The sequence below is a fragment of the Patagioenas fasciata genome, chromosome 3 (assembly GCF_037038585.1).
Source record: "Patagioenas fasciata isolate bPatFas1 chromosome 3, bPatFas1.hap1, whole genome shotgun sequence".
Classification (NCBI taxonomy): domain Eukaryota; kingdom Metazoa; phylum Chordata; class Aves; order Columbiformes; family Columbidae; genus Patagioenas; species Patagioenas fasciata.
Genome location: NC_092522.1, coordinates 20194726 through 20220298, shown reverse-complemented (window position 1 = coordinate 20220298; position 25573 = coordinate 20194726). Strand labels below are relative to the sequence as shown.

At 39.8% G+C, this 25573-nt stretch overlaps 1 protein-coding gene across 1 annotated transcript in view; it reads right to left on the bottom strand.

The window, feature by feature from the left end:
• Positions 1-24360, bottom strand: part of LOC136100169 (ALK tyrosine kinase receptor-like) — a 106905-nt gene extending 82545 nt beyond the window's left edge. Inside the window, exon 1 of the mRNA XM_071805915.1 lies at positions 24238-24360. Within this exon, the coding sequence (XP_071662016.1) occupies positions 24238-24256 (19 nt within the window). The 5' untranslated portion in view covers positions 24257-24360. The remainder of the gene's footprint in view (positions 1-24237) is intronic.
• Positions 24361-25573: the final 1213 nt, after the last annotated feature.

The following is a 25573-nucleotide window of genomic DNA, read 5'->3' as shown; positions in this document are numbered from 1 at the left end:
GGCAGTGTTCAAACCCAGTACCAGACCCTGGACACAAATGACAGCCTGGGTTCTCGACTGCCCACGCTTTTGGACTTCATTTCCATGTAGCAGGATTAGCACAAAAGGGCAAAATCACGTGTCTTAGCCTAACATGAGATAAGCAACTTACTGCTCAGATTGTGGGGCCAAAGGGAATGTATTTCACTCCTCAGCAGATTTTCTGCGACTTGGGTTGCCTCTTCTCTCCTCCCCGCTCCCTTGACCAGCACAGAAATAGAACTGTGCTGGCAAGTTCCAGTGAAGTTGGCTCTGAGGGATGTGGCCAGGAAGACTGTGATACCTGATCGCTGCAAAATGGGAACCTCCAACTTACTGACATCACACTTGGTCAGGAGGGACAGAAGACTGAAGTTCTTACAGGCATTCACAAAGGTATTCCTTATCTTGCAAACTGGTTACGCTGCTAATTACCATGCAGAATTAATCCAGTTGAACATAATTATACCTTCATGTGTTACATTCAACTTCTCAGGCCGTAATTGTTAATGCTACTGAAAGTTTTTGGGACCAACACAATAAGGTAAAGCTCTCCTACTCTGCACACATTAAAACAGAGAGCTTAATAGGGCAGTACTTGGTTGTCGCTTAAAAACCTTGTCATTTGTATTCTGCAAAAACAGGTGGGCAGCAATTGCAAAGACCTGGGATGAATGTGCACCCACATGCATGTTTTACCAAGAAGAAGCTGCTCCCTGAACTGTCCCCAAGGATCCCAGCTGGATGCAGCTGAACTGACTCCAGTGGTTCTTGGGGCAAGACCTTGTCTGCACACAAGGTGAAAAACTTCCATTTTGAATTGCATGTATGTAGTAAGAAATACCTACCCAAGGAAATCCACCATGCTTATCTCACCATACGTGCTACCTCTCAAAAAAGAGAAACTTTCCTACTACTTAACTACACCTCTTTAAAATACTTTCTAATGGGCTAGTGCTGCAGCCTAACATTCATCCACTAAATGCCACCAAAACCCAGGGATTGTGCAACCTCACTGACAATGCTTGTCTGTCACAAGTATTTCTCATTAACTTCTCAATTTCATCTGCTCCTTCTTTGGTTTGAGTTCAAGGCCTCAACTCAGAGATATTTAAAAAGAGAGTCCTTGGGGGATTTAAAGGTTGTGTGAAACAAAGGAAAGCTGGTGTCTAGCTAAAAGGGATAGTGAGAATTCTGGGGAGTTTCTGATTATGGATTTTTTATGACTCGCCATTTCTGACAGGCACATCATTTCCTCACTCTGCATCTCCAACCCTCCAGCCTTATAGCAGTGCAGACATTGGAAGGCTGATGGCTCACTTGGCGCTGACGAAAGCCATATTCTAGAAAAAAAAAAAAAATTTCTATTGATACAAGTCATTAATACTCCTGCTTTTACCATTAGAGAAGTTGGAAGGTGTGAAATAAAGGAGTTAAGAAAGTGGAAGAAGAGAAAGATGAGTTCGTGTTTAAGGGAACAGAAGCCATCCTTGGCAAATGGCCATTGAACTCTAATAGGATACAGGGCAGATGATATAAATCAAAACTTTCACAGCAAGCTCCGCTGCTCTCGTGTTCCAGGCACCCACCCCAGGACACCTGTATTCAGATCTGCAAAGAAGCCAAGTGGTCACAGCTGCAAATGAGACCAGTGAGAGAGATACTTGGAAAACACAATGTCCTCAAAAAATGCTTTGAAAAAAGACTGGGCTCCAGGTTTCTCACACCAGGCAGCCAAAATTAGTCAACACTTCATAATTTCTGGCTTTAATCTCTGTAGCAGCTTCGTTACTGTTGCTGTCATTGCCTAAGGATGCAAGTGAAGCCACATTTGTAGGAGGAGGCCATCTCTTTTTATTAGGCTGCCTCACACAGGCAGAAAAAGCAGCACATGTTTGTATATGCCTGAAGCTTACCCATTTTTCCAGTTACAAACATTGGCTTTAATTTTCTTATTTCACTTCCTATACATAAGATGGGAATAAACTCATCACAAGAGCTCTGTGATGTTCATTTAATTAACATTTGTAAGGAACTAAGATGTTACGATAACAGAGCTATGAAGAAAACCTGTCAGGAAATTATTTACTCTATCTTCAGAGTGCAGTTTGAATAATTTACAGTATAAAATGAACAGGGCCACAGAGCTGATGAAGGCAGGACAGTAAATAACTTCCCATTGAGGGAGCAGCCCCTGCCCTGCACACTGAGGGCGCAGCCTTCCCACAGTGAACCACTTCAAGGAGAGAAATCTTGCTCATTAGAGCCACACAGAGACAGATTTTTCATTTCATGGAAAATGTCAACATTTCAAAATGTATCTAAACATAAAATATAAATGCCCAAATTTCTCACAGAACAAAAGTTTCAAAACAATTCTGGGTTGGAAATACTGACTTAAGAGGTTTCAACACATAACTAAACATCATCATAAACCCAAAAAATTTAAAAATGTAAATTCAGACAAAGATAAAATACTGATCAGGAAACTGAGGTGGAAACTTACTGATTTGGAACTCACACATGTCAATAATTCAGCCAGCTCAGTTCTAACTGTTTTCCCTCTCTACTGCTGCTGTTTCAAAGTAGGGATATTATGCTAAGTATACAAATTTTAAAACATCTGCTCCTTCAGCCTTGTCTAATGCCTGTATGATTGCTTACACCAAAGCAAGCTCCACAGCACACCCAAGGAGCCGGCACGTGTTCACTGCCACGTTTCGGCAGCATGAACTTTCCACAGAGCCGTGCAGCATTCAGAGCAGCCAGGCCCGCCACGTTCTCTTGGAAATGCCTTTGACCAGGTCTAGTTCATTTTCCTGCCTTTTGACTGAATGACTTCCCAACGTTAATGTTGGTGTGATGTAGCCTTCCTGAACTAACAGCAACAACTAGCTTCCTTAAAACTATAATGAAATCAGAATGTGGAATAAGAAATTCAGCTATATTTCACACTTCTGCATTTTTCAATTAGAGAAGTTGACTTAGGATCTAATATTTATCTTCATAGCTCCTGAGACAGCAAATAATTGTTGAGTGCAACAAATGAGATGATAATGTTTTTCCCTATTAAGCTTGCACAAAATTTAGCTACTTTTTTGTTTTCATTAGGACTCAAGGTAACATATGTATTTTTTCCCGTGATTTGCTAACCAATGAATAAGCATCTCCAACAGCACATCCAAAAACTAATAGTAAGCAAGTAAACAGAAGCAGCGAATTTTACAAAGGAGTCTGATTTTTCAGCATGCAGTGGTAATTATACATTCTGCAGTATCTTCAAAATTGTAAAGGACCAAAAGAGATGGAAAATACTTATTCCCAAATACCTATGAAACACCGTGCATGTATAGTAATTGGGCTTTTTTAAAAATTTCATCTCACACAGCAGATCTTTATGGTTCTTATCCCTAAATATGAACATCCTGCCTTCAAACTATACAATGAGATAGAGTAATTTTGTTAAAAACCCAAATTTCATTTATTTTGGTTGTTTTTTGTTGCCCTTGTTTCGATATCAGACTGCGTTTGCTATTTGATTCCCTTTTCTCTCAAGTACTGTTGCATATTTGTGAGATGAAAAAAACCCCAACAAACCATCACCACCAACAACAAAACCCTACCCCCAGCTTTCATATCTCTCCTAAAAGCAGTGATTACTGTATTTATAACAGTAAGGAACTGGTTCAAAATAAAAAAATAAAGGCCAAAAAGCCTTTTCTGTGATTTTTCAGTGAATTTTTCAACATACAAACCTTGGAGAGGGAAAATAAAAAGGTTCAACTTCTATTATTAGCTCTGCCATTCCCATCAGGCCTCTCCAGGTCTGAATAGGCTGGGAACCCGTCTCTTTTCAGGCAGCAAGCTCACCCCTGGGAAACGCCGGCCGGACTGATTGCCGGTGCTGGAAGATGAATGGCACTTGCCACATGCGGCAGGCGCTGACACAATCATGAGGTGGTTAAGATCGCTAAGCTTATTTATAGACAACAGGAGCAGATTTAACACAGGGCCACTCTCAACGTCAGACATGGAGCTGAATATGAAATAAAACAAGGCTGCTGGAGAAAGGACGTGAAAATAGTGCTTCCAAACTTCATGTGTGCCTCTTGGGTAAACTATAAGAGCTGATTAGATAGGAAACACACGTAATTTTCCACATTTTGCTTCTGAGAAGGGTTTGGTTTAAATCCATTTTCAATTATTAAAGTAAGTTTTATCTTTGCCTGTTCAGGCCCCTCAGTCCCAAGCACAACCAACACTGCATAGTGGATTTTTTTCGATTATTGGTTCCTAAAAACACCACAAAAAAAATCAATAATATTGTAAAGATGAGGAAACTGAAGCACACATCAACCAATTTCAGTTACTTAAATGAGACAATAAATTGCCCAAACCAGGGTAACTCTTCGACTCCTGCTCTACCTCTACCAGTTGGACTGAAGTTGCCCAGATGCAAGAAAACAGCCACGGAAAGGAGAGATTGGAGAAGACCGCATCAAGAGCTGATTCCGTGTAGGTCACATATAACCTTTTCTAAACCCTGCAATAGTTGCATCTCAGTAATCTCTCAGTCATTTACTTTTAGCACTGCCAAAACAGTCAACAGAGGTATATTTGTATGCCCTGTCAAGAAAACCACAAACAGAGGTAAGACACTTAATTGTATTCAAACGTCATTTTAGATAGGAATCTTATTTTTCATTTCTAAAATGCAATTCTGCTTCTATAACTGTCTAAAGCAGTATCTCTCCTTCAGCTGTCAGTAGTATTGAATTAAGGTTGATGGCCTTACTGCAGATCAGTTGCTGGGGGAGGTGGGTGGAATATCACGAATCAGCACCACCACGAGCTGACGCGGTCCCTTTCAGCAGGGTGCAGTGATGCATCCTCACATCACAGCCAAATGCTTTCCTGTGCTGGCCCCTGAGTGAAAGAGCAATAGCTGTTCCAGGCAGAAGCAGGAGCTTGCTGGGGAAGAAAGTTTCATGTCGTGCCCCTCTCCATTGTGCCAACCTTTGCAATACTCCACTTTGTGGAAAAACTCAGCAATAATACCTCAAAAACTGAAAGCATAAGCAAAATGAAATTGCACATGAGCGCTTGTTGTGAGGGAGAGCAATAGTATTGGTGACACATCACCGGCTTGCCACTGGAAGGGACGGAGGCTACCCAGCTTTCAGCCCCAGGGAAGCCAGAGGAAATGCTGCAGTGCTACCCCAGCTCCACACATCCCTAACATCCGTCTGTTGGTGGATGCTGTGACTCACTGGTGACTCTTCCAGCTGAATGCACTGACAATTGCCTATGTCTCAGTGCTCTGAAGCCAGTCCGGGGGGATGGAGAAGCAGCCCTTCTTTGCTCTCGTGTGTCAGGCTGTGCTTCAAGGCCTTGCTGCACTTGAATGAAATTATCCCAGGAGTGTAACTGCTGAAGGTCAATGGCTCTCAGCATCAAAAAAAGCCTGGAGAAGGACTCCTGCCTGGAGTTTGTGTTTCTGCTGGAGGATTTCTGCTAATCTTTGAACATGGGAAGACTTACAAACAGGGAACGCTTACAGAAAAAAAACAGATGTCAGCGAAGAACAAAGCAATCAGCTCTGTGTAAGCCAAGGTATGTACTGAAGATATTAGGGAAAAAACACCAGAAAGGATGACATTACAATTACAAGATGACCACCCAGTTTTAAGGCAATCTCTCTACTGTCTTGTGGTATGTTAAAGGACACTTTGGTTAATGCTTTCCATGCAAGATCTCTTTCCCAAACATCTACTGAGGCACAGAAAGAATTGCAATAAGAGTTGACCAGTATCATTACTCAGAATTACCGTGCCGTGAGGATGAGATGCCTGTGGGTTGCTAGCCACAGTAGAATAGCTAGACAAATGTTAAATAATATTAAAATGGCTCTTGTATTCATTTTAACACTGTGATAGAATCTTAATAAAACAGTTACTGTGTGTAAAGGCAGATCAAGGAGACAGAACATGTCTTTTCTCTCTTTATGACTCTAGATTTTAAGACTGTGCAATCAAACTCTCAGAAAATTTTACACAATTACTCAGAACTGACAACTATTTCTTTTACTGCTCTCATGTTTAAATTCAGCACCATAAAATGTATGTCAACCCAAAATATTCCTTTCTACCCACTTTGCCAATAGGCTTTCTGTTGTGTGCAAGCTCCCCTTCAAGGTTCTTCCAAGCCCTTTCCCCTCCATTTTGCTAACTGATTCAGTTGGCCATTAATTAATCTCTTAGCTATCATCAGCAACAGTATTAAAATCTCACAAATTTTCTGATGCTGTTACTATGTAAAATGCTTCTCCCAGCTAGGTAGCTTTCAGGAAAGCATAACACCTTGTTGATTCCAGATAAATCTATCTCTACAATGCAAATGTACCTCTTCCTGGCAGACAAATCCTTTATAACTAAATCCTTTATAACTGCAAAATGATTCATTATACAAAATAGAGATGAGGACACACAGCTTATCGCTCATTCTTCATCGAGACCTAGAAAACATAAACATTTGGGTACAAAACAAGTAATAAAAAGAGAATATAAAACAGGGTCTGCTAGCCCTATTGCAAAGGAAATAGGGTTAGTCTGGTCTGAGGGCAAACAGAGGTAGTACACTGGCCATAAATAATTATGGGAAGGTCCAGAAGGACAAGCAGAGCACCTGGAAATGACATGAACCCAACACAGAACCCAACTCAGCCATGCAGTCTGACTGACTTGCAGTCAAAAAATAATTAGACATATAAGACATGAAGAGGACAGAAAAATGAATCAGTTTCAGGAAATAATGAAATTCTGTATAGTTTCCACCAAAGATCTACTGGACTGTGGTGCAGCTTGAAAGGAAATGTTGGAAAAAAACCTCAGCAGTTTAGGAGAGGGTTACACTTAACAAGGTGTACTGGACAGGACTCACTTGACAGCACAAACTGCATAAACACACTGAATAATAAAAAAGAAACACTAAACTTTCTTTTGGCCATAAAACAGATTAGGGGAGACCTAAAAGGTATTTTATATTTAGATGTGTCTACCCTTGGTCTTGAAGCATCAATTTAAAAGACCAAATAATGAGTACGCATTTCATCAGGCCTTCTAGGTAAGCAGCAGCCATCTTGGGAAAGTCAGCCATCTTAGGGAACACAAAGTCTTCCTGCTTTTTACTGTGATCCATGGGTTGCTGTTTGTACTTCCATTCATCTTAAGCTGCCCATGTTCCTCTCCATGGTACAGTTAAGTTATACCAAGTGCAAAGGTGTTAGATACCCGCTATATATTTTTACAAAGAGAACAGTTAAAATACCTGACTTCCAGCCCTCCTGGGGCTTTAAGTTAATGGGATGTGGACGCAGTTCACCAGCTATAATGAATGTCACCGGGCAACTACTCACATCACTGACTACCTCACAGCCTGGAGTGTAACCCACAGTGCATGGGGAATCTACATTCAGAAAGTCTGGTGAAATCCTATCAACAAAATCAACTGCCCTGGAATTTGTACTTGAACCAGGAAAAATGCCTTGCTCCCTTTTCCAGGATTTCTTGACAAACAGCAGCAGGACTCTCACACAGCAGCACTTCCAGCAAAGGCTCTCAAAGCTACTTTGACCGTGTCCTTCCTTCCTACCCTACAGGCAATGACCGCTGCTTTTCAGTGAGCAATTTAATTTTAAAGAGTCTGTCGACGAGGTATCACAAAGATGATAAAAGTGCCTTGCCCTAGCATCTCATATGGATAAAATCAATGATCCACTGTTCGACAGGCAGTAACATAAAAAGCTCAGAGGCCTCTATGTCCATGGCAGTCAGGTTCATGGGCTACAACCTCTGTGTTTTCTGAAAGGTTTTCAGCACAACAGTAGGATACCTGAGCAAACTAAGACCTGCCGAATACAGGGTAGCAAATCCAAATTATCGCCCCCTTGTGTATGAAGCAGTTTCAACACAGACAGTAACAGTTCAAAGTTTTTCCACGTTGTGAGAACTCATCCATCCTATGTCTATTTTACCTCGCTCTCCTGTTTGGTTCAGTGACAACCCTGCTGGGCGGATGTCTGGATAACTTTGTTCATCTCTGCTAGCAAAAAGTAGAAGTTAAAGGTATCTCAGCAGTCACTAGGCTTCTTCCAGATGGACCATAACTAAGTTACAAGCTCATTCAGGGTGTTCTTGGAAATAAAAACCCTGGCATCCTCCACCCAACAAAAGGAAGAAAAAATTAAATAAGCAAGGGCTGAGTGAAAAGCAGACAAAACACAGCAGCCCAGCACCATGTTTTGAGGTATGTCAAATCAGCACTCCATTTGTGTGTGCAGGGGCCTTGAGTTGTGAGCAAATCAATCACCTTCAGAAATGCCACCTATCAAATATGGAATCAGAGGATCAGGATTTCCGAACTGGCTCTTATGCTGTGATCTTGGATAAGTCTCTTCACTTCTTCAAGGTTCCATCTTGCTGCCCATGACAGAAAGACAGATATGGGGCTCCATTATTGTTCAGAACTAGCACTATGTAAATTACATATATTTGTGTGCACAGAAAAAAAAATCTCATTTTTAAGAACTATCTAAAATGAAAATGTCCCCTGTAGAAGAAAAAAACATTTGCTCAGCATTACTGCAAAAGATTTTATTTGACCTGGAATAAAATATTGGTTAGCTGCAGGATATTTGTTATCAAAATTTGTTTCATTTCAGATTTTTCATCCTTATTTTATGCCTTTTAACACTGTTTCAAATAAAAAAATTAATATATATATATATATATATATAAAAAAAAAAAAACAACAAAAAACTGAAGTCCAGGGAAAAGGTATTAAAATGTAGTTTTTTCCCTTCTAAGTTGCATTTTTAACAAATGTAGGATAAAAATGGAGATGCTGCTTACCCTTGTGTGACACATGGAGGCTCTCAAGTGAAAGGCTATTCTGAGTGTATCACCAACTGCTAATGAGAAGCACGGAAGATGACAGAGTCCCGTGAGTCATTACCACATGCTAATGCAGCATCTTGTCTGAGGAAGCCCCGGGTCATTGCAGCTTGGTCCTGTCCCCTGAAGTGTACCCACTCAGCCAGTGCACCAAAGACACAACTTTTTACCATGTTAGCACCGACAGAACTGACAACATTCTCTCCATTTTTGGCATGTATTAAAACGTGCAAATATTAGCAAAACACAGACTAAACTGATAGAACCTCAGATTTGGAGAGTAGTGAAAAGCAACCATGGAGCCTGCACAGTTTCACGTGAGCGCTATGGAGGTACTACGCTGCTATTGCAGATGCAGTATGGAAAACAGGTAATGTAAACTCGACATTAAAAATTTCACTGACAATTAAAGTGACAGATTAAACTGATCCGCATGCAATCTGCAAACTGATTTGGCATTCACTGATTAATGCAGTAAATTAGATATTAGCATCTCACATGCAATGTTATAAATCACTAACTTCACTCAGCAATGTATATGTGGTGTCAAACAATTTTTGATGCTGTGCAAGTCATTAATTTTTCTGTAGGTGAAGCACTGAGTATCTGTTACAGTTTTAGGATGAGATTATGAACAGAGACTTCCAATTGCCGACCAAAATTACTTCCAGACTTTGTCACTAGCGTACTTTATACTATTATAACTGCTCAGATTTCTAAAATTCAAGTGGAAATTGCTTTTCATTGTACTGGAAAATAGCAAAAGAAACCTACCAGCACCAAGTCCAGACCCAAGCTTCTTTTTAGTGGACAAGCATTTGAGGGTGGAGAGGTGCTTTAGAAACGTGATTTATTTCTCTAAAAAGGTGCTTTCAAGAACTGCCCAGCTCTGAGTTTTGCTGATGTTCAATACAATATAGATTTGCTGCTTGAAGAAACTGCAGCAAGAAATGCCACAGAAGGGGCCTGAGATTAGTTAGACGTGTTTAGCCCAACTACTACAAACAAGGCAGAGTTCCTCTCTTAAGATTTTATATGGATGTTACCCTCCATGAGTCAACAGACTCCCAGTACTTTCAGCTATGCAGTCACAAATTCACAAGGTGAAGGTATTGCCCTGCACAAATCCCAGGCCATGCAAGGCTCTAAGCCTTAGCAACAACACTCCAGCTCACAGCTGTCAACACTAATGAATTAAACTGGACGGTAACAAGATCCTGGAGTTATTTGAGTTATTTGTGGCTGTGGTACAGGTGAGTGCCTTTGGCTGCAGGTGGACATCCTCCTCCAGCTGCACTGGCAGGAGAGGTTATTGCCTCCATCTGCTCAGGGCTGCTTTCCCTCCGGATCTGCTGATGAAGCAGCACATGTGAGTGCTCCCTGATTTATGGCAGGCAAAGTCAGACAGGTGAGACCAGAACAACAGCTCGTACCTACTCGGGGATTTTATGTTAACTTGCCTCATTTTCAAATGGCAGCTGCTCTCTGGGCTGCATTAAAACATCTTCCAGACTCTTGTGACCTGCCCAAAGGCAAGAGGAGAAAAGCTACAATACAGTGGTGCTACAAGGTAGAGGAGCAACTCAGTGGCTGTGTTCTAGTCACTTTTAAAATGTATCATTCTAATATGTGAGAAAATTCCAATACGTGATAATATTCTTATTATTCCATGCAAATAAAATTATGGAAGAGGGAATATGTCCCTTTACCTTTTTAAAGAGTGCATACTGTGGGACATCGGACTGCTAACTCTCATCACCTTTGCAGCTTTGGGAAAACTTGTAAATACAGCTTGGTCTTTATTTGAGAGATTCAGCTCAAGTCTGCTTCTAAAACATGTAGAATGCAAGCAAGCTAAAGTTCAGACGAAATTCTGTCTCAATTTGAAACTGCACAAGAGGGAACTTTCTTTAAATCAAAGATGGACATAAAAGGGTGTGTTTATGTACAGCTTTTTTTTTTTCAGAATACTATTAAAAATTATTAAAACACAATGCACGTATAACTAAAAGAAAACTCGGTACAATTTTCTGTTCAGAAAGCAACATTTTGTTTTACATTTTCTCAATAAAGAAGAAACATTGATTACACTAATGTAATGGAATAGAAATTCCCTGACATGACTCTTCATGGTATATCATGCCTAAGAAGTCCAGTCAGTTGAAATTTAGGCTGGAACTCAATGATCTCCAGAAACTGGATTTGGAATGACTAATTCCTGAATGTAACCAGATATCCTTGCAGAAGGAGGACAGATTAAGGTTCAAGGCAAATGCTGTATGTAATATAGATCTTAACCTCATTTAGCAGCAATGTTGTTTAAGGCTTTATTAAGGGATTGAGTTACTGCTTCTGCTTAAGCAGAAGTGACAGAGTCATTCACAAGGGTAATAAAAATAAACAAGATAATGCAAGAGAGGGAATTGCACCTACTGGTAAGGAAGTAACTGAAAAGACTAGGTGGCTCTTCTATTACCACTCTGTGGAAAGCATAATGTGATCCAGTGTCCAAAAGCAACTCAATTTAAGTAGATTTTTCAAAAAGCCTTCATTGAGGTCTCCCATAAAAGGAATGTGGTCAACAAAAAAAATCAAAGCTTTTCCATGTAAGTGATTTTGTGAGGATGCAGAAAAGCAATACGATCTACAGGGCTCCATTAGAAGGCTCTTGGCTATAGCCCTGCTACCAACAAGCACTTTGTTCTTGATTAATGTTCTTCTGTGTGAAAGGACTGGGGTTTTTGTTTGTTTGTTTTTAGAAATTTACTTTCCTTCTCTATCCCCATTCATAAAGTATCTAGAGAGGATAAACATTTCCGGCTTATACAGGTTTCCCAGAACAGCTGGTGCCTTTGCTTTTAGTGCAGAGAGGCTTCTAGGTCTGACTGGAAGCATCCTGTCAAAACTGCACAAATGAAGCTTGCTTTGGTAATGCTGGTATTGTAAAATATTCCTGGATAGCACTATTAATCTTGCACTCAGCAGCCATTTAATTTTTCTCAGGGTTTATCCTAACAGACTCTGAATAAACTCCTGCAAAATAATTACTATAAAATGATTTGTTTAGCAAGCTAACCAGTGAGCACTGAGGACATTCAATAGAGAATCTGTTTGTTAAAGATTCCTTGCCTGACACTATTAATTCACAAGTGAGGAATTGGTGGGCAGACTTTATAGATTACAGGTACTGAAGTACCCATCGGTTTTAAAAGGATAGTTCTGTTAGAAATTCCAGGCTACAATTCTTCAAGCAAAGCATTGTCCCCTTCCTGACACTCTGATGATGCTATGATGTTAAAGGTGGAATGAATTGCTCTCTGAAGTGCCTCGTTTTCTCTCTGTTGACTACAGAGGGACCCTGGAGACTGGCTTTGACATGATGCCTAACTTTCAGATCGCTGAAGTCACAAAAGATGAATATCACCTTGTCTAACTTCACACAACAAAGCATCTGAATGTCTGAACTAAATCTTGCCTAGGGAGATTGAATCCCGTGACGTCGTGAATTAGATGACTGGTTTATTATACAGATTTTATTTCCTGACAGTTCAGTTGAGGTCTAGGCTGAGAATTGCACTGAACTGCTTGGGAATTAGCTTTGCAAGTTGGAGTTTAGGAGAGCCCTTTTTTGTTTCCTATCCAGTGAAAATATTTTCTGACCTTAGTTCAAATGCTAAAAAGAGCAGACAGCATCAGCAGAATGTAGAAGTGTTAAAATGAGTTCTCCTATACACTATTAAGTCAAAGAAATAATCCATTGCTCGGCTTTATAAACTGGAAAAGAAACTGTCTTCGTTTCATCTAATGCCTTTCCTACGCACTCTTTATGGGCACTTGGCACTTAGTAAAACCCACACAAGTACAGCAAGATTCCTCAGGCAAACAGGGAAGCTCTGCCATGACCAAGCTCTCTGCCCCAGTAACTTTTGGACTGAGTGTAATATTCTAAAGAAAACTCCCCAGTGACAGCACTCAATTATACCAACACAGTCCCAGCTTAGGCAGAGCCCGGCATTAACTAAAATCTCAAAGCTGACGGCAAGTCTACTCTTTCCTGTTGCATCAGTCAAATCCCTTGACTTAAAATTGTTAGAGATCCACCAGTAAACTGCTGGTTATTGTTGCCACCACAACTGGCCTGCCTCTGTTCACTCACTACTTGTCTCTCATTTCTAAGATGGATGAAAAGGCTGTTTAAAATTGTTTCCATTTCCACCCAAATAATTCCATCCCAGGTGTCAGCTAATCTAATGCTCACTCACTGCGGCCCAGCCAAAGGGCTTTGGTCATCTTTATTAATCTGTTGTCGCTTGCCTTTGTAATATGCATGCTAAGGAATTCACAATCTCATTTCTTTGTCCTTTGCTTGTACTCAGTGCACAGCACAGACCAGACTCACCTGTGAGTACTGCTCTGAGATGGTGCAGCAACGTGAATAAATGGAAACAGTAATAAACTCCTCTGTAGTATTTACAGAACAGTATCACTGTGGGCTTGCAGTGTAGGAAGGGAAATTTTGCATGACTGACTTCCATTTGGTGGCATCCTGCCCGGTCATGACACTTCAGTTCCATTTCAGCAATTATCCTAATTGTCCAGGAAAGAAATGCACTGTTTACTTGAAAAGTCAAAAAATAATATGAACCAGAGAATGCTCTGACTGCTATTATACTTGAGAAAGACAACTGTAATGCATTACAGACACTGCTGATGTTTGGTACTGTTAGCAAAAGAAGCAGCAAGTGGACACATCTATTATAATTTAAGGGGAGCTACATGAAGTCACAAATTAGCCCACATTCTACAAATCAACAATTAAGATGAAGACTACTCTTTACAATATAAACTTATAATGGAGTAATAATTGCCCTAAAGGTTTTGTGATGAGATTAGAGCAGGAATGTTTTACGAGGAGAAATAGGCTTGCCCAATTGAGAGAAATTGCCTGATTTCACTTGGGAGCAGAGGAAGTTGGAGGTGCTCCAAAGATGAAGTTAGAAGAAAACAGAAGACAACACTGTAAGCATGGAAGATCTCTGCAAACCACTCTGTGCAAAGATCACAGAATCATAGAATGTCCTGAGCTGGAAGGGACCCACAAGGGTCATCGAGTCCAACTCCTGTCCCTGCATGAGGCAACCCCACAGTTCACACCATGTGTCTGAGGGTGTTGTCCAGTCTCTTCTTGAACACTGTCAGGTTTGGGGCCGTGACACCTCCCTGGGGAGCCTGTTCCAGTGCTCCAGCACCCTCTGGGTGAAGAACCTTTTCTTAATGTCCAGCCTGAACCTCCCCTGGCACATCTTCCTGACATTCCCTCGGGTTCTGTCATTGAGCAGGTCAAACATCTCTTGGAGTAGAAATTTTTTCCAACATAAGATCAAAAAGGTTATTCTGCATTTCTCATTTGTCTTAATCAGTTTAAAGTCATACTTTTAGAAAATATACTTTGTACAACATGCATTTTGCAATCCATTTTTTAAAAAATCAGTGTAACTGTATAGTAGTATGTACCATTGCAAACAGTAAGCATCGGCTCAAGCCTCCTTGACCTACAATGAAAGAACAGCTATTACTTAAACCTAACTCTTCTGTTTTCCAAACCAAACTCTTCTTTTGGCTGTGAAGAATCCAGCAATGACAAAGAAACTGAAGTCCAAATCAGTGATGTTCCTATCAAACATCTTGTTAGGCTTATCCTTTTTCAAAAGTTTTGATAACTGTATACAGACAGCTTATTCAAGAAGTCAAAGCTCCAGCAATTAATGGGATGACACGCAATGTGCTTTTACGGCTTTTGCTAGCAGAAGCTCCACCCAAGTAACTTCATAGTTTACTCACTTCTTTTACTTTGTGAAACACCTCACATGCAATAAACACTTTCGTTAATTTGCTGTCTAAGTGACTTGGAAATTTTTCTAGACAGGTGAGTCACTTTACTACTGTTTTGTTACTGATGTGTACAATAAAAGCGCCTGATGAGTTAACACTATTGCCGAAACTTTACACTTAGTGTTTCTGATCTTACAGTGACGATAGCTTTCTTTTCGTTATGATTTCATCAGCATATGTTCACAAACTGATGTACACACACTGTTATTCCATGAGGTGCTTAAAGAGTCAACAGTAACTTTCTCTAAATCAATAGCAACACTGATAATATTACAGAAATATCGAAATTCGATCCTTTGCATTTTTTTTTTTTTGTGCTGTATAACATGATGCTCAATTTATGCAGTTGTTGCTTACAGCCCTAAATGGCATCTTAAAAACAGGGTACATAGTTTAGGCTTAAGAGCATGGAATATTCACTGCTGTAGTCTCCTCAAAATCATTTATTCTAGATTGTGGCTCACACAAATCAACCGAAAGAGCTCAGATCCCAGTGTGCCGCAACCCATCATCTCACAGAACCAGACAGATTGTCTCTTAACCCTCAAAGTTTCGAGGTATCAAAATAGTTGCTTTGGACATCTTCATTCACATAAAATGAAAAATCCACCATTGATACCATTTTTGGAACATGATAAATCGCTCTGTAAGAGTTGACTAAATTGTATTTCCTTGTAGTTCTGAAGAATATTGCCAAACCTCTTATTTCACTTACAAATATGCTGATACTCCGTCAATCAGACCCCATGAACAACACAATTCAATCTGGAACTGGCCCCAGAACCCAGCCGACTCATTTAAGTGCTTACAACCTCTCATTTGTACAAAACTTCAGCACCTCAGCTGGCAATCATTTAAAGAAGGAGGGGTAAAAGTATTCTTAAATTTTCTTTCATGTAATAAAACCAGACGGGTAATTTAAGATCTTGCCATCCCTGTGTGACTTCTGGATCAATGTGCCTTACTAGCAAGGCTTTCAAAGGCTCGATTCATAAAAGCCCTGCATGCTTCATTTATGGAGGGACTCCGTAAAACTGCCTCCATGGAAGCACTGCGCAGTGTCTGTCCTTTCTCATCCACACAGGTGGAAGGCACGCCTCGGGAAAATTCAGTAATGACAGCACTTTTGAAAACTCCTGGGGGACTAAGGAACATGGTTCCCATTAATTTGTGCTCCTAAGTCACTTGGCAGCTTTTGAAAGATCCTCTCTTTCCCCACATTTTTCATTATCTCAAAGCAAAAGAATCGCAACACACAGGTTTAATGATCTCGACCGAGATTCTGATGTGTGGCTACAGGTTGTGAGTTTCCAAATACAGCATAAAGGAGTCTCATTTGTTGAAAGGGCATGCACTCCCTTTCAGAAAATTTTGGTCCCCTGTTACAGACTCTTAAATTTTTCAGGGAAAAATCAATGTACCAGGTCTAGTCAGTTGGCATTTCTATTTATGTATTATGGATTTGATTTGCAACTACAAGGTCAAGGCTTTTTGGTTTTAATTATTCTATTCCAGAGTGTCTACTTCACTGTATCCACCACTGCTGGCACCAACGTGCCATACCCCTCCAATAACAGATACAGTGCAGAATTATTAAAGAATGTTGGTGGTTTGGTGCAGCGGTTGGTTTGCTAAGAAAGCTGGCTGCAGTAGACACACAAAAACAGAAGAGCAGTCCAAAGCAAGCAGGGCTCCCTGGGGCAGGTTTTGGACAAGAAGGGAGGTTTTGGACAAGAAAAGGGAAGAGCTGGACAGGGTCTTATAGCAAGACTGGGGCAGATCTGCAATAAGACCTCTCAGACAGAGAAAAGCTGAAACTGAATACTTCAGACGATAAGCCCTGAGGTATAGAAGTACCCTGAGCCAAAATCAAAAGAAGTCCTCACTGTGGGAAAGAGGAGGAAATATAAGTTTTCTGAATCTTGTATGTGTTGCACCGCTACAGAGCAGCAGTACCTCAGAGTCCAGTGTTGGTGTGTACGATACCTATGCAGGCCTTCAAAAAATAAGGTTCTTGCTGCTGGCGTTATTTCATCTTCCACAACCTGGAAGCACACACGGAAAACCTTCTTTCCTTCTTGTCCTATCTTCTCCTTGTTTTTGTTCTTCATCTTCCAAAAATGATTTTGCTCACCAGTGCCCCTCAGGCTCTCATGAGTCATGCCAGAAAAACGGGCTAGCACTCACCTGAACATCCAGATATTTATCTTTTCATTTGATAATTGTAAATGTTAATTGTCTAATCCTTTTGCATTAAATTCAGTTTTCACAATTCACTGAATTCCCTTCAATCTCAATTGGTTTCTTTGCTGATTCAACAGATTATCCATCTAGTTAATTCAGTCTGGTTGACTGAGTGGCTATCTGATCAAGTTTGATTGCTCTACTTAATTAATTGGATTGTAAGTGTTTATTCCAATCACTTTCTAACTGGTCAAATTCTTTAAACATTTTCAGTTTCTAGACCAATTATTCTTGCCTGATAGCCTGTCATTTGTTTTCAGTGTTACTGGTTTATCGCTTTCTCTCCTTTCCTCACCTCTCCCTCTCTCATTTATTCTTTTGCTCACACAGTCCGACTCCCTCCCTTTTGCTTGATCATCTCCCTCTTCTGCTCTTACTTTCTAAGTTTCCCTGCTGTCTCTCACCTCTTCTCAAAGACCACTGCAATTCCTCACAAACAGGAATCAAGTTGCATAGCCAGGTCTTAACATCTTCAAACATCAGTCCTGTCTAAATCAAAAGCCCTTCCTACAGTTAACAGTGAACTTCCTGCATCTATGTAAAACAAAGCTCAGAGCAAAACTACCCCTGACCTTGTTTTAGCAAAATCAAGGTTCCGCATTCCCTCTGTTGCAGGGGTAAGGGCTTGTTATGGAGGGAGAAAGGGAGAGAGACACTATCATCTGCTTGTGCAACAGATGAGCTTGCATAAATCACTGAACCTGGAGTAATACTTGTTTAAAATCATTGGGTCACCCATAAATCATCAGTGTCCTCCCATTTCTCAAGTGATAATAGTGAATCCTATGATTGTTTCAATAAATCCAAGTAGTTAAAACATCACAAGAACTAAGTGGCAGCAATTAATAGTAATAAAAATAAGTTCAATTTGGGGAAAGCAGATTAGAGAGTTCATTTTCTTTCACTGAATCAATGGCTCCCCTGTTGAAATAAGCCTCAATTAAGGGAGAAGGTCAGTATAAAAATCATATACAGCATTAAAAAGATAATGTATTGGCCAATTCTTCAAGGTGTTAAAAAGTACTTAAGAGCCACAACTGCCAACATTGGTAGAGGAACTGAGGGATTTGCAGTGTCTCTCAAGCAGCTCCTGGTACCTCTTATGAACAGGCCCTTCTTTTTTGATTATTAATGCTTTGAATTTTAAAGGCTGGTATTTCTCAATTCTGTTTCTTATCCCAAGTCACCTGTGTTTTTCAGAATTAGAGCAGATGAAACTGTCCCCTCTGGTAAGACTGTCTAATACCCAAATTCCATCCTTCTGTGGCAAAATTCAGCCTTTCCACCTTCTGTATGAATGCATCCATTTTAAAGACCAGTTTTACAAGCGTTATTATACCATATAAAACACTTCTTTATATATCCCTCCTCATATCTTAAAAAAGCCAAATATCTCAGAGTACTACGTCCCATTGACCAACACACTGGCACGACAGACCTATGAAAACCAAATGTTTTAGTCATCCAGGTTCGTTTCCCACCCCTCCTTTGGTGAGTACGCTAATGTTTTAAATAGATTAAATTATTTAACAAAACCATAACTGTCTAAACTTGGCTCCACAAGAAGCAGGTGTTCACAGTCAGTAACAGAAATGCTAAATCACTAATTCATGACTGTAAGAAACTACAGTAAGAAACTACTGTAAGAAACTAATTGAGTTACTGTGCCTCTTCTAGAAGCAATATTAAGACTAAATTTGCTTAATTTTTTATTCCCAGCATTACTATAACTTAATTTTTAAAAGATGAAAATGAAAAATGAAGTAGTATATAAGCTCCATAACAAGTGCATTAAATTTATTTTACTTAAACGAGCACAAACTCACAAGTGAAATAATTTTCACTTTGGAATTAGCTTAAAACGATTTAGCTTCACTACAGCCACCACACTCATCTGTAAAGCAGTTTTTTCTCCAACACAAGATCCTTACAGCATTAAAACACTATCAGGTTAGAGATGGGTTTTGGCACACAACGTGAAGTCAGAATAATCAGTCATATCTCATGGGAGAACAGAGGTGAATGGGGAGGAAGGTGGTTGCCAAAGAATTTGGAGGCAAATATTAAAATAGTAAAGCTTTTCCAAATGCCTACTTAGTGAAATTAGATTCACAGGAAAAACAGCTCGGTGGAACTGTATAAATAGTATAGGCCACTCCAAGGAAAATGCAGCCAATCTGCCTAATTATTATTATTTTTTTTTAAATTAAGGCTACTCAGAACTTAATCCAAACATACTGAATAAAATTCCCATTGACCTCAATTAGCACTGGATCTATCCTGTGGCTTGGTAAGCTCCTTAACCATGGTATTAATACCAAAGAAAATTCTCCAGCTTCCTTTACATAAAAATGACCTGGATAGGCCAAGTAGGTATTACGGTATATGTTGGTCCAAAACCTCAAATAGAGACAACTATTTCTAAAGTTTAAGACTACCTTTTTTTTTTTTTAAATAACGTCTATTTTTCAGTTTCATAACCCTGGCACAATCCTAACTGTGTTCATTGTCCTTTTCACCCATCTCCTGAATTTTGGAGCAGTGGTGGATCACCAGACCATATCACATGACATTGTTGGTTCCAGCGAAGGTACATGTCTTCTCTCCTCTGCCCCATAGCCACAACTAGGCAAATAATTAATTAAAAAATATTGACTTCACAAATCTTCTGTAAACATATGGCAATTTTACTCAAGTGAAACTTTCTTAAAAGTAATACAACATTTATAATTAATTGATTATTAACATCCCAATTAGCTGTGTGTTATGTTGGACTTCCATTAGAAACCTGTGTTTAAATTTTTTACTGTGAGAACAAACATTCACTGGAACAGGGGGACATGGTGGAGTCCCCATCACGGGACATTTTGAAGATACAGCTGGTCTGGATGCAGATAATCTCACCCAAACTCCCTTCCCCATGAAAGGCTGGACCAGATGATCTTCTGAGGTTGATTCCAGCCTGGGCTGTTTTACAGTTCCACTGGATACACTGATACTATTTCAGTTCTTGGTTTGGAAGAGGTTAACTTTGCTAGGCAATTTTCCAGTAGGAAGCATCCAGAACTCATTCTGAAAAGTGGCTCACTGGTACTTCATTAAGTTCAGTTAACCACAGCACCCTGTCAGCAAATTAATTTATAAGACAAACTGCAAAAGCGAGAATATGTGGGAAAACTGGAATGATACATATTCAGGTTTTGTCTGAATACACAAAAACATCATTTTAGTAGTGATTCAGATACATAAGTAATCCTGTTTGGACAAAGCCCTTATTGACTTCCTGTAGTTGATTCATAAATCTCTTGCTCGACTATTTATCAAATGGGATCATGAAAAATTCTATCTGGAAGTTACCCATATTTCTTCATACATGTTGCAAGTCCATATGCGTACTCCACCCCCACTGCCTTTTTTTCTCCAGTAAAACCACCTTTAAGTCTTCAAAATTTTTCCTATCTTGAGAGGTCGTCTGCTTTGGATCAAGGATTTTGCTTTTAGTACAACCTTAACTTTGCATAAGTATTATAACCATGACATCATTACAGAACTAACTGCTTACCAGCTCTGAAGATAATGAGTGTATTCCTATGTACTTTCAGTATGTACTGAAAAAAGATATAGCTGAGTGGACAGAAACATTAACTTAATCCACAACACACTCCAAAATAAATATGTTTTTTATGTTGCTTACTGAGCTTGAAAACTTGAAAGCTAAGTGCTTCCTCTTGGACAGGCTGAGTGTCTGAAATAGCTGTTTTAAACAGCCTCGGAGCGACATTAAACCTTTAACATGTTTTAGAAGCATTTGATGTCCACGCCTCTTACTTAAAAAGTTACTTAGAACTGGGAAATCGAACATTGCTAAGTAAAACAATGTCTTGTCATTTACTTGTGCTCACTATTAAGTACTTTAATTAAGACTTTTGGAAATAAGTTAGCAAATTAATTAATTCACAACTGCAGTACAAAATGAGTAAGAAACCCATTAAATATCATTAATAAATCAATACATTACTTAGGAAATGAACTCTATTTTTATTACTAGAAATTACCATCAACTATAAAATGCCACTGTACTAACTACTTTATTCGTAGAAGGAACGAATTCTTAACTGACGTTATTAAATTAATTTACTACTTCTCTGCAATTTGTAATTTTTTTTTTTTTTTTGCTTTGGATATTGCACTTACTTAAATAGTAAGTTGTAAGAAACAAAATCACACAATCAATAGCATAGGTTTTACTCAGAAACACAGTCTGCTTCACATTTAAGACAGCAACTGAAAGTCAATTGGCAGTGGGATGATGGGCAATGCTACCTGTTTCATGTCCTGATCCAAAACCTATAGAAGTCCAAGCAGCCTTTCTGTTGACTGCAGGGGCTTTCTGATTGAAAGTAATTATATGGTTCAGGAAACTTTATGTGAAAAACAACAAAAAAAACCCCCAACAACAACAACAACAAAACCCACCAAAAAAACCCCAAAATCCCAAACCAACCAACCAAACAAAACCCCACCTCAAACAAACAAATAAACCCAAAACAACAACAAAACCGAATCAAACCAAACAAACCCCAAACACTTAGCACCTATCAAGTGCTAAAAAGCCTTTAAAGAATTAAAGTCAGGGGATGGAGTATGTTGATGATGAACTACAGACATGAGAAGAGATGAAGCAAATAGAGTTGTGGCCAATCCTGAGCATTAAAAAGCAAACAAACAAACGAACAAACACAAAAAAACCCAACAATAACACCTCATCCAACAAACAAACAAACAAAAAACAACAACAAAGCAAACACACCAACCAACCAACTCCAATCAAAACCAAATGAAATCCCTCAATTTGCAAGGGCTTTCCTTTTTTCTATCAATCTTTACCCAATCAAGATCGATTGTATGATGGGAATTTGGAAATGCGAAGATATTCAAGTGACAAAGCCCTTTGATTTTCTAATTTGCGGCACTGCTAAATGAAGAAAGGGAAATACAGAGTACAATGAAGACAATGCAAGGATAGAATTATGTTTGTACTCAACCATTTTTAGTTAGATGGTATATCAATCTAGAATTTTTAAATTTGGAATAAAAAAGAATCAAGAATTTTATCCACATCTGAATTTTTTTTTTTAAATCTTAATTTTCCATTCAATCCTAAAGAGGCTATTATTTTTTCAGTTCAAACGCAATAAAAATCTCATCTTTTCCATGATTAAAGAAGCCAAAAAATGGAAATCCCAATGCTCAGAAGCAAACCCCAACTTCAAACTTCTACCTTCTTCACATCTTGGCATTTAATTTAGATCCAAACCTGTATTCACCTACGGAAATGGTAGCCTAATTTCCTAAGATTGTCTACGTGCCTTTATTTATCTTTAAGTTGTGTATATGGTCTTTAAAAGGCTTAGAAAAATTAGGTTGAAGCTTCTTACTGTTTCTCAGATGTTTCCTTCCCAAATTCACTCATGTTTTAGGTGCTTCAGTGACATCAAGGTACCCAAGTAGCTAAGCTGCCCAAAGGCTAACAGTTGCAGAAAAATCAGGTTTAGATTAATCTTTTCTTATTGCTTTCCCTATATCCTCCAAGCCTAAGGTGCCACCTTTGGCTGCTCATCATCACCTTCTTTTCTAGTAAAAGGACACAGCACCGCATCTTCAGCTGTGTGCAAAACGCTTGGCAGTTTCAACAAACAGAAAAAGAACAAGTGGTTTTATTCCCTCCTGGTATTATTCATACACCGTGTCCTGTAAGCAAAGAAGGGGAGTAGCCTACTGCCAGAAATCGGTAGACAAAATGGGAGATTTGTTCCTTCTTTTTCTCACAATGTATCTTAATAGCTTCAGCAACTGCCATCTGTCATCTGCAAATGGGTGCCCAGCAGAACGGGCAGAACATTATCCTTTCCCTCAGCCAACCGTCCTTCACCTACAGCTCTCCTTCAAGTACTCCCAAGAGGAGCATCCATGGACCCTCATGGGAGCTGAGTATCTCCCGCCGTCTGTGGTAATATTTGTTGCTCTGATTTCCCAAAGCACTGTAGATTTGAATGACTCCTGTCCTGCTCACTTTGTTTTGGGGAGCTGAAACACTTTATTTTCAGCCTGAGAGAGATACCAAGACAGGCTCCAAGCATCAGCAGCAGAACAGGAGCATTCTGTCTGAACATGCCTCGTGCTTTCGGCAGAACGTCAGGTGGTTCCTAGCTGGAACTTAGAGAACACCTTTGCGTGCAGATAGTGCAACAAACCCCTTAATACAACTGGCCTTTGTGGAGAGCAACGTGAATAACCGAAGTAATGTATATTCTGCAGCAATTTCCCTGTCCTAGACAGGTTGAAAGAAGGACATGCAGCTCAACTCAGCAGTACTCCAAATAAATAAAACGGACGAAAGGTAATGTGTTAAGTGCTATAAGTAATAATGTTCTTCACTGACATGCCACCTAAAGATTTCAGTATGATTCAGAAGATCCATAAAGCCGGTAGAACTAAAATGCAGCTGCCTCTGGCATGAAGCACTAAATTCACACACTGGAATTGATAACAGAACTCATATTTTAAAAAGTTACCCCCATTAAGGTTGCCCATCATTAAAATTCCACACACACATTGAGCTATTAAGGGTTACTCAGCAATAACTACTTTGGAACATTGCCAAAGAAAGGCATACTTTATTATAACCAAGTTTTCCACAGTTGTTTAAAAAAATAACCATGAAATTTGTTACTAGAAACAGCAAAAAGATGGCTTGCAAGTTATCTGTCTAGGAATTGCTCATCTGTTCTGCTTTCTGATGCAGAAATGATAGGCATCTGGCAAGCCAGGATGAATACTGCTTTGGTTTTCCCAAAATGAAATTTTCCTAGAAATTCTTTCCAAAGGGAAAAAAAAAAAACAAAAACCCACCAACAAACTATACTAAAAACAACTTGCATCGTTTAAGAAGTTAAAAACTTCTAAGGTAACATCAAAAAAATTTTTCCTTGGAAGGGAATTTTTTTTTTTAATTTAAAAGATTGATTTGACAAGATGCCTTCATTCTGTGAGAGTTCTGTAACAGTCAGAAATCATGCTCCCCTCCAAAAAGGCACCAAAACGCTATGAGCTAGAAGCAATAAAATGTTACCTGTACTGCAGTTCTTCATCGCAAAGGAATCCACAGCTGCTACGCTCTTGTTCCCATTGGCAACATACTCCAGTGAGATTCGAAATGGTTTCTCTAGATGTCCAACTCTCCTCTGAAGCAACACCCATCTGGTCTCATCATACAGCGAGAGGAAAGAACAAAGGAGAAGAGTGGTAAGAAAGGCTACTTTACAAGCACCAAATCCTCCAAAGCAGCAGCTCCACAAGTGGCTTGTCACCCCGTGCCTTCTACCCCAAACCTCACACCCCTCATGGTGTCCCATGGTCAAAGCCTTTCCCTCCAATGGATTTTGCAAAAGCACGCTTCTAATCGCCAAGATTTCCACCCAGCTAAGATGTGGAAAACCCAGCTAAATAGTAGCTTATTGCTCTCTTCTGTCACACTTCTGTGCTTCTGGATTTCTCACAGATGTCTGCCTGCTTTTTAAAAGAAACCCAACTTTCTTTGCAAGGCAAGCTGTGAGATCTGCAGTATACGTGCACACCCCCTCTAAATACTATTCCTCCTGTTTCTCACCGTGGTGTCTCTTAGTCACTCCGGCAATAAGCCAGTCTCCAGGGCCTGAGCAATAGCTGTAATTCCCAGCACCGCGTCACTGGTTGAGGTAACACGCCTTGCTTCTAATGGAGCTGGCTGGAATGTCTACGAGTGCATGAAGCACTACAACTAAAACACTCCTCCTCTGCACTCCTTCCCTCACCACCTCGCAAACAAACAAACAAACACTCCCACCGAATAAATCAAGGAACTAAGAGACTGGATTGGCAGCCCCGGAGCCTAACATCCCCACTCCATGAGTGTTTCAACTTAGCTTGCTGCTAGGAGTAAATGAGAACAAGAACTCTGTATAAGCTTAATTTCTTCTCTGAGGTGCTAGCAGGCACCAAGGCCTGGCTGACTCTGATGTCCCCCTTCTCACCTGCGGCCAGCTGGGTCTGCTGGTCCACCCAAAACACCTCACCGGGCAGCACAAGAACTATGGGTAGACCCTCAGCTCTTACACATCCCCCTCTGATTTAACTTTCAAATGTTCTGTGTTCAGCAAGACATGTCTAATGACAGACAGTAAAAATGTAAGCTTTTTCCCTGTTATACTGAAATTCTGATCTTCAAGGAAAACTTTAAGGAATGAAACACTTGTACGATAACATGCCCATTTCACCTTTCATGCTTGGGGACAGGCTGTCAGTAAAACCATCTGTTGACATCATTTGGGAAGGTCTGCCTCCCACGAGGTGTGTATTACTCCGGCAGCGATACAGAGCCTATCACTCATTTCACCCCAGTTTATTCCATGGCTACTCACTAACCATAA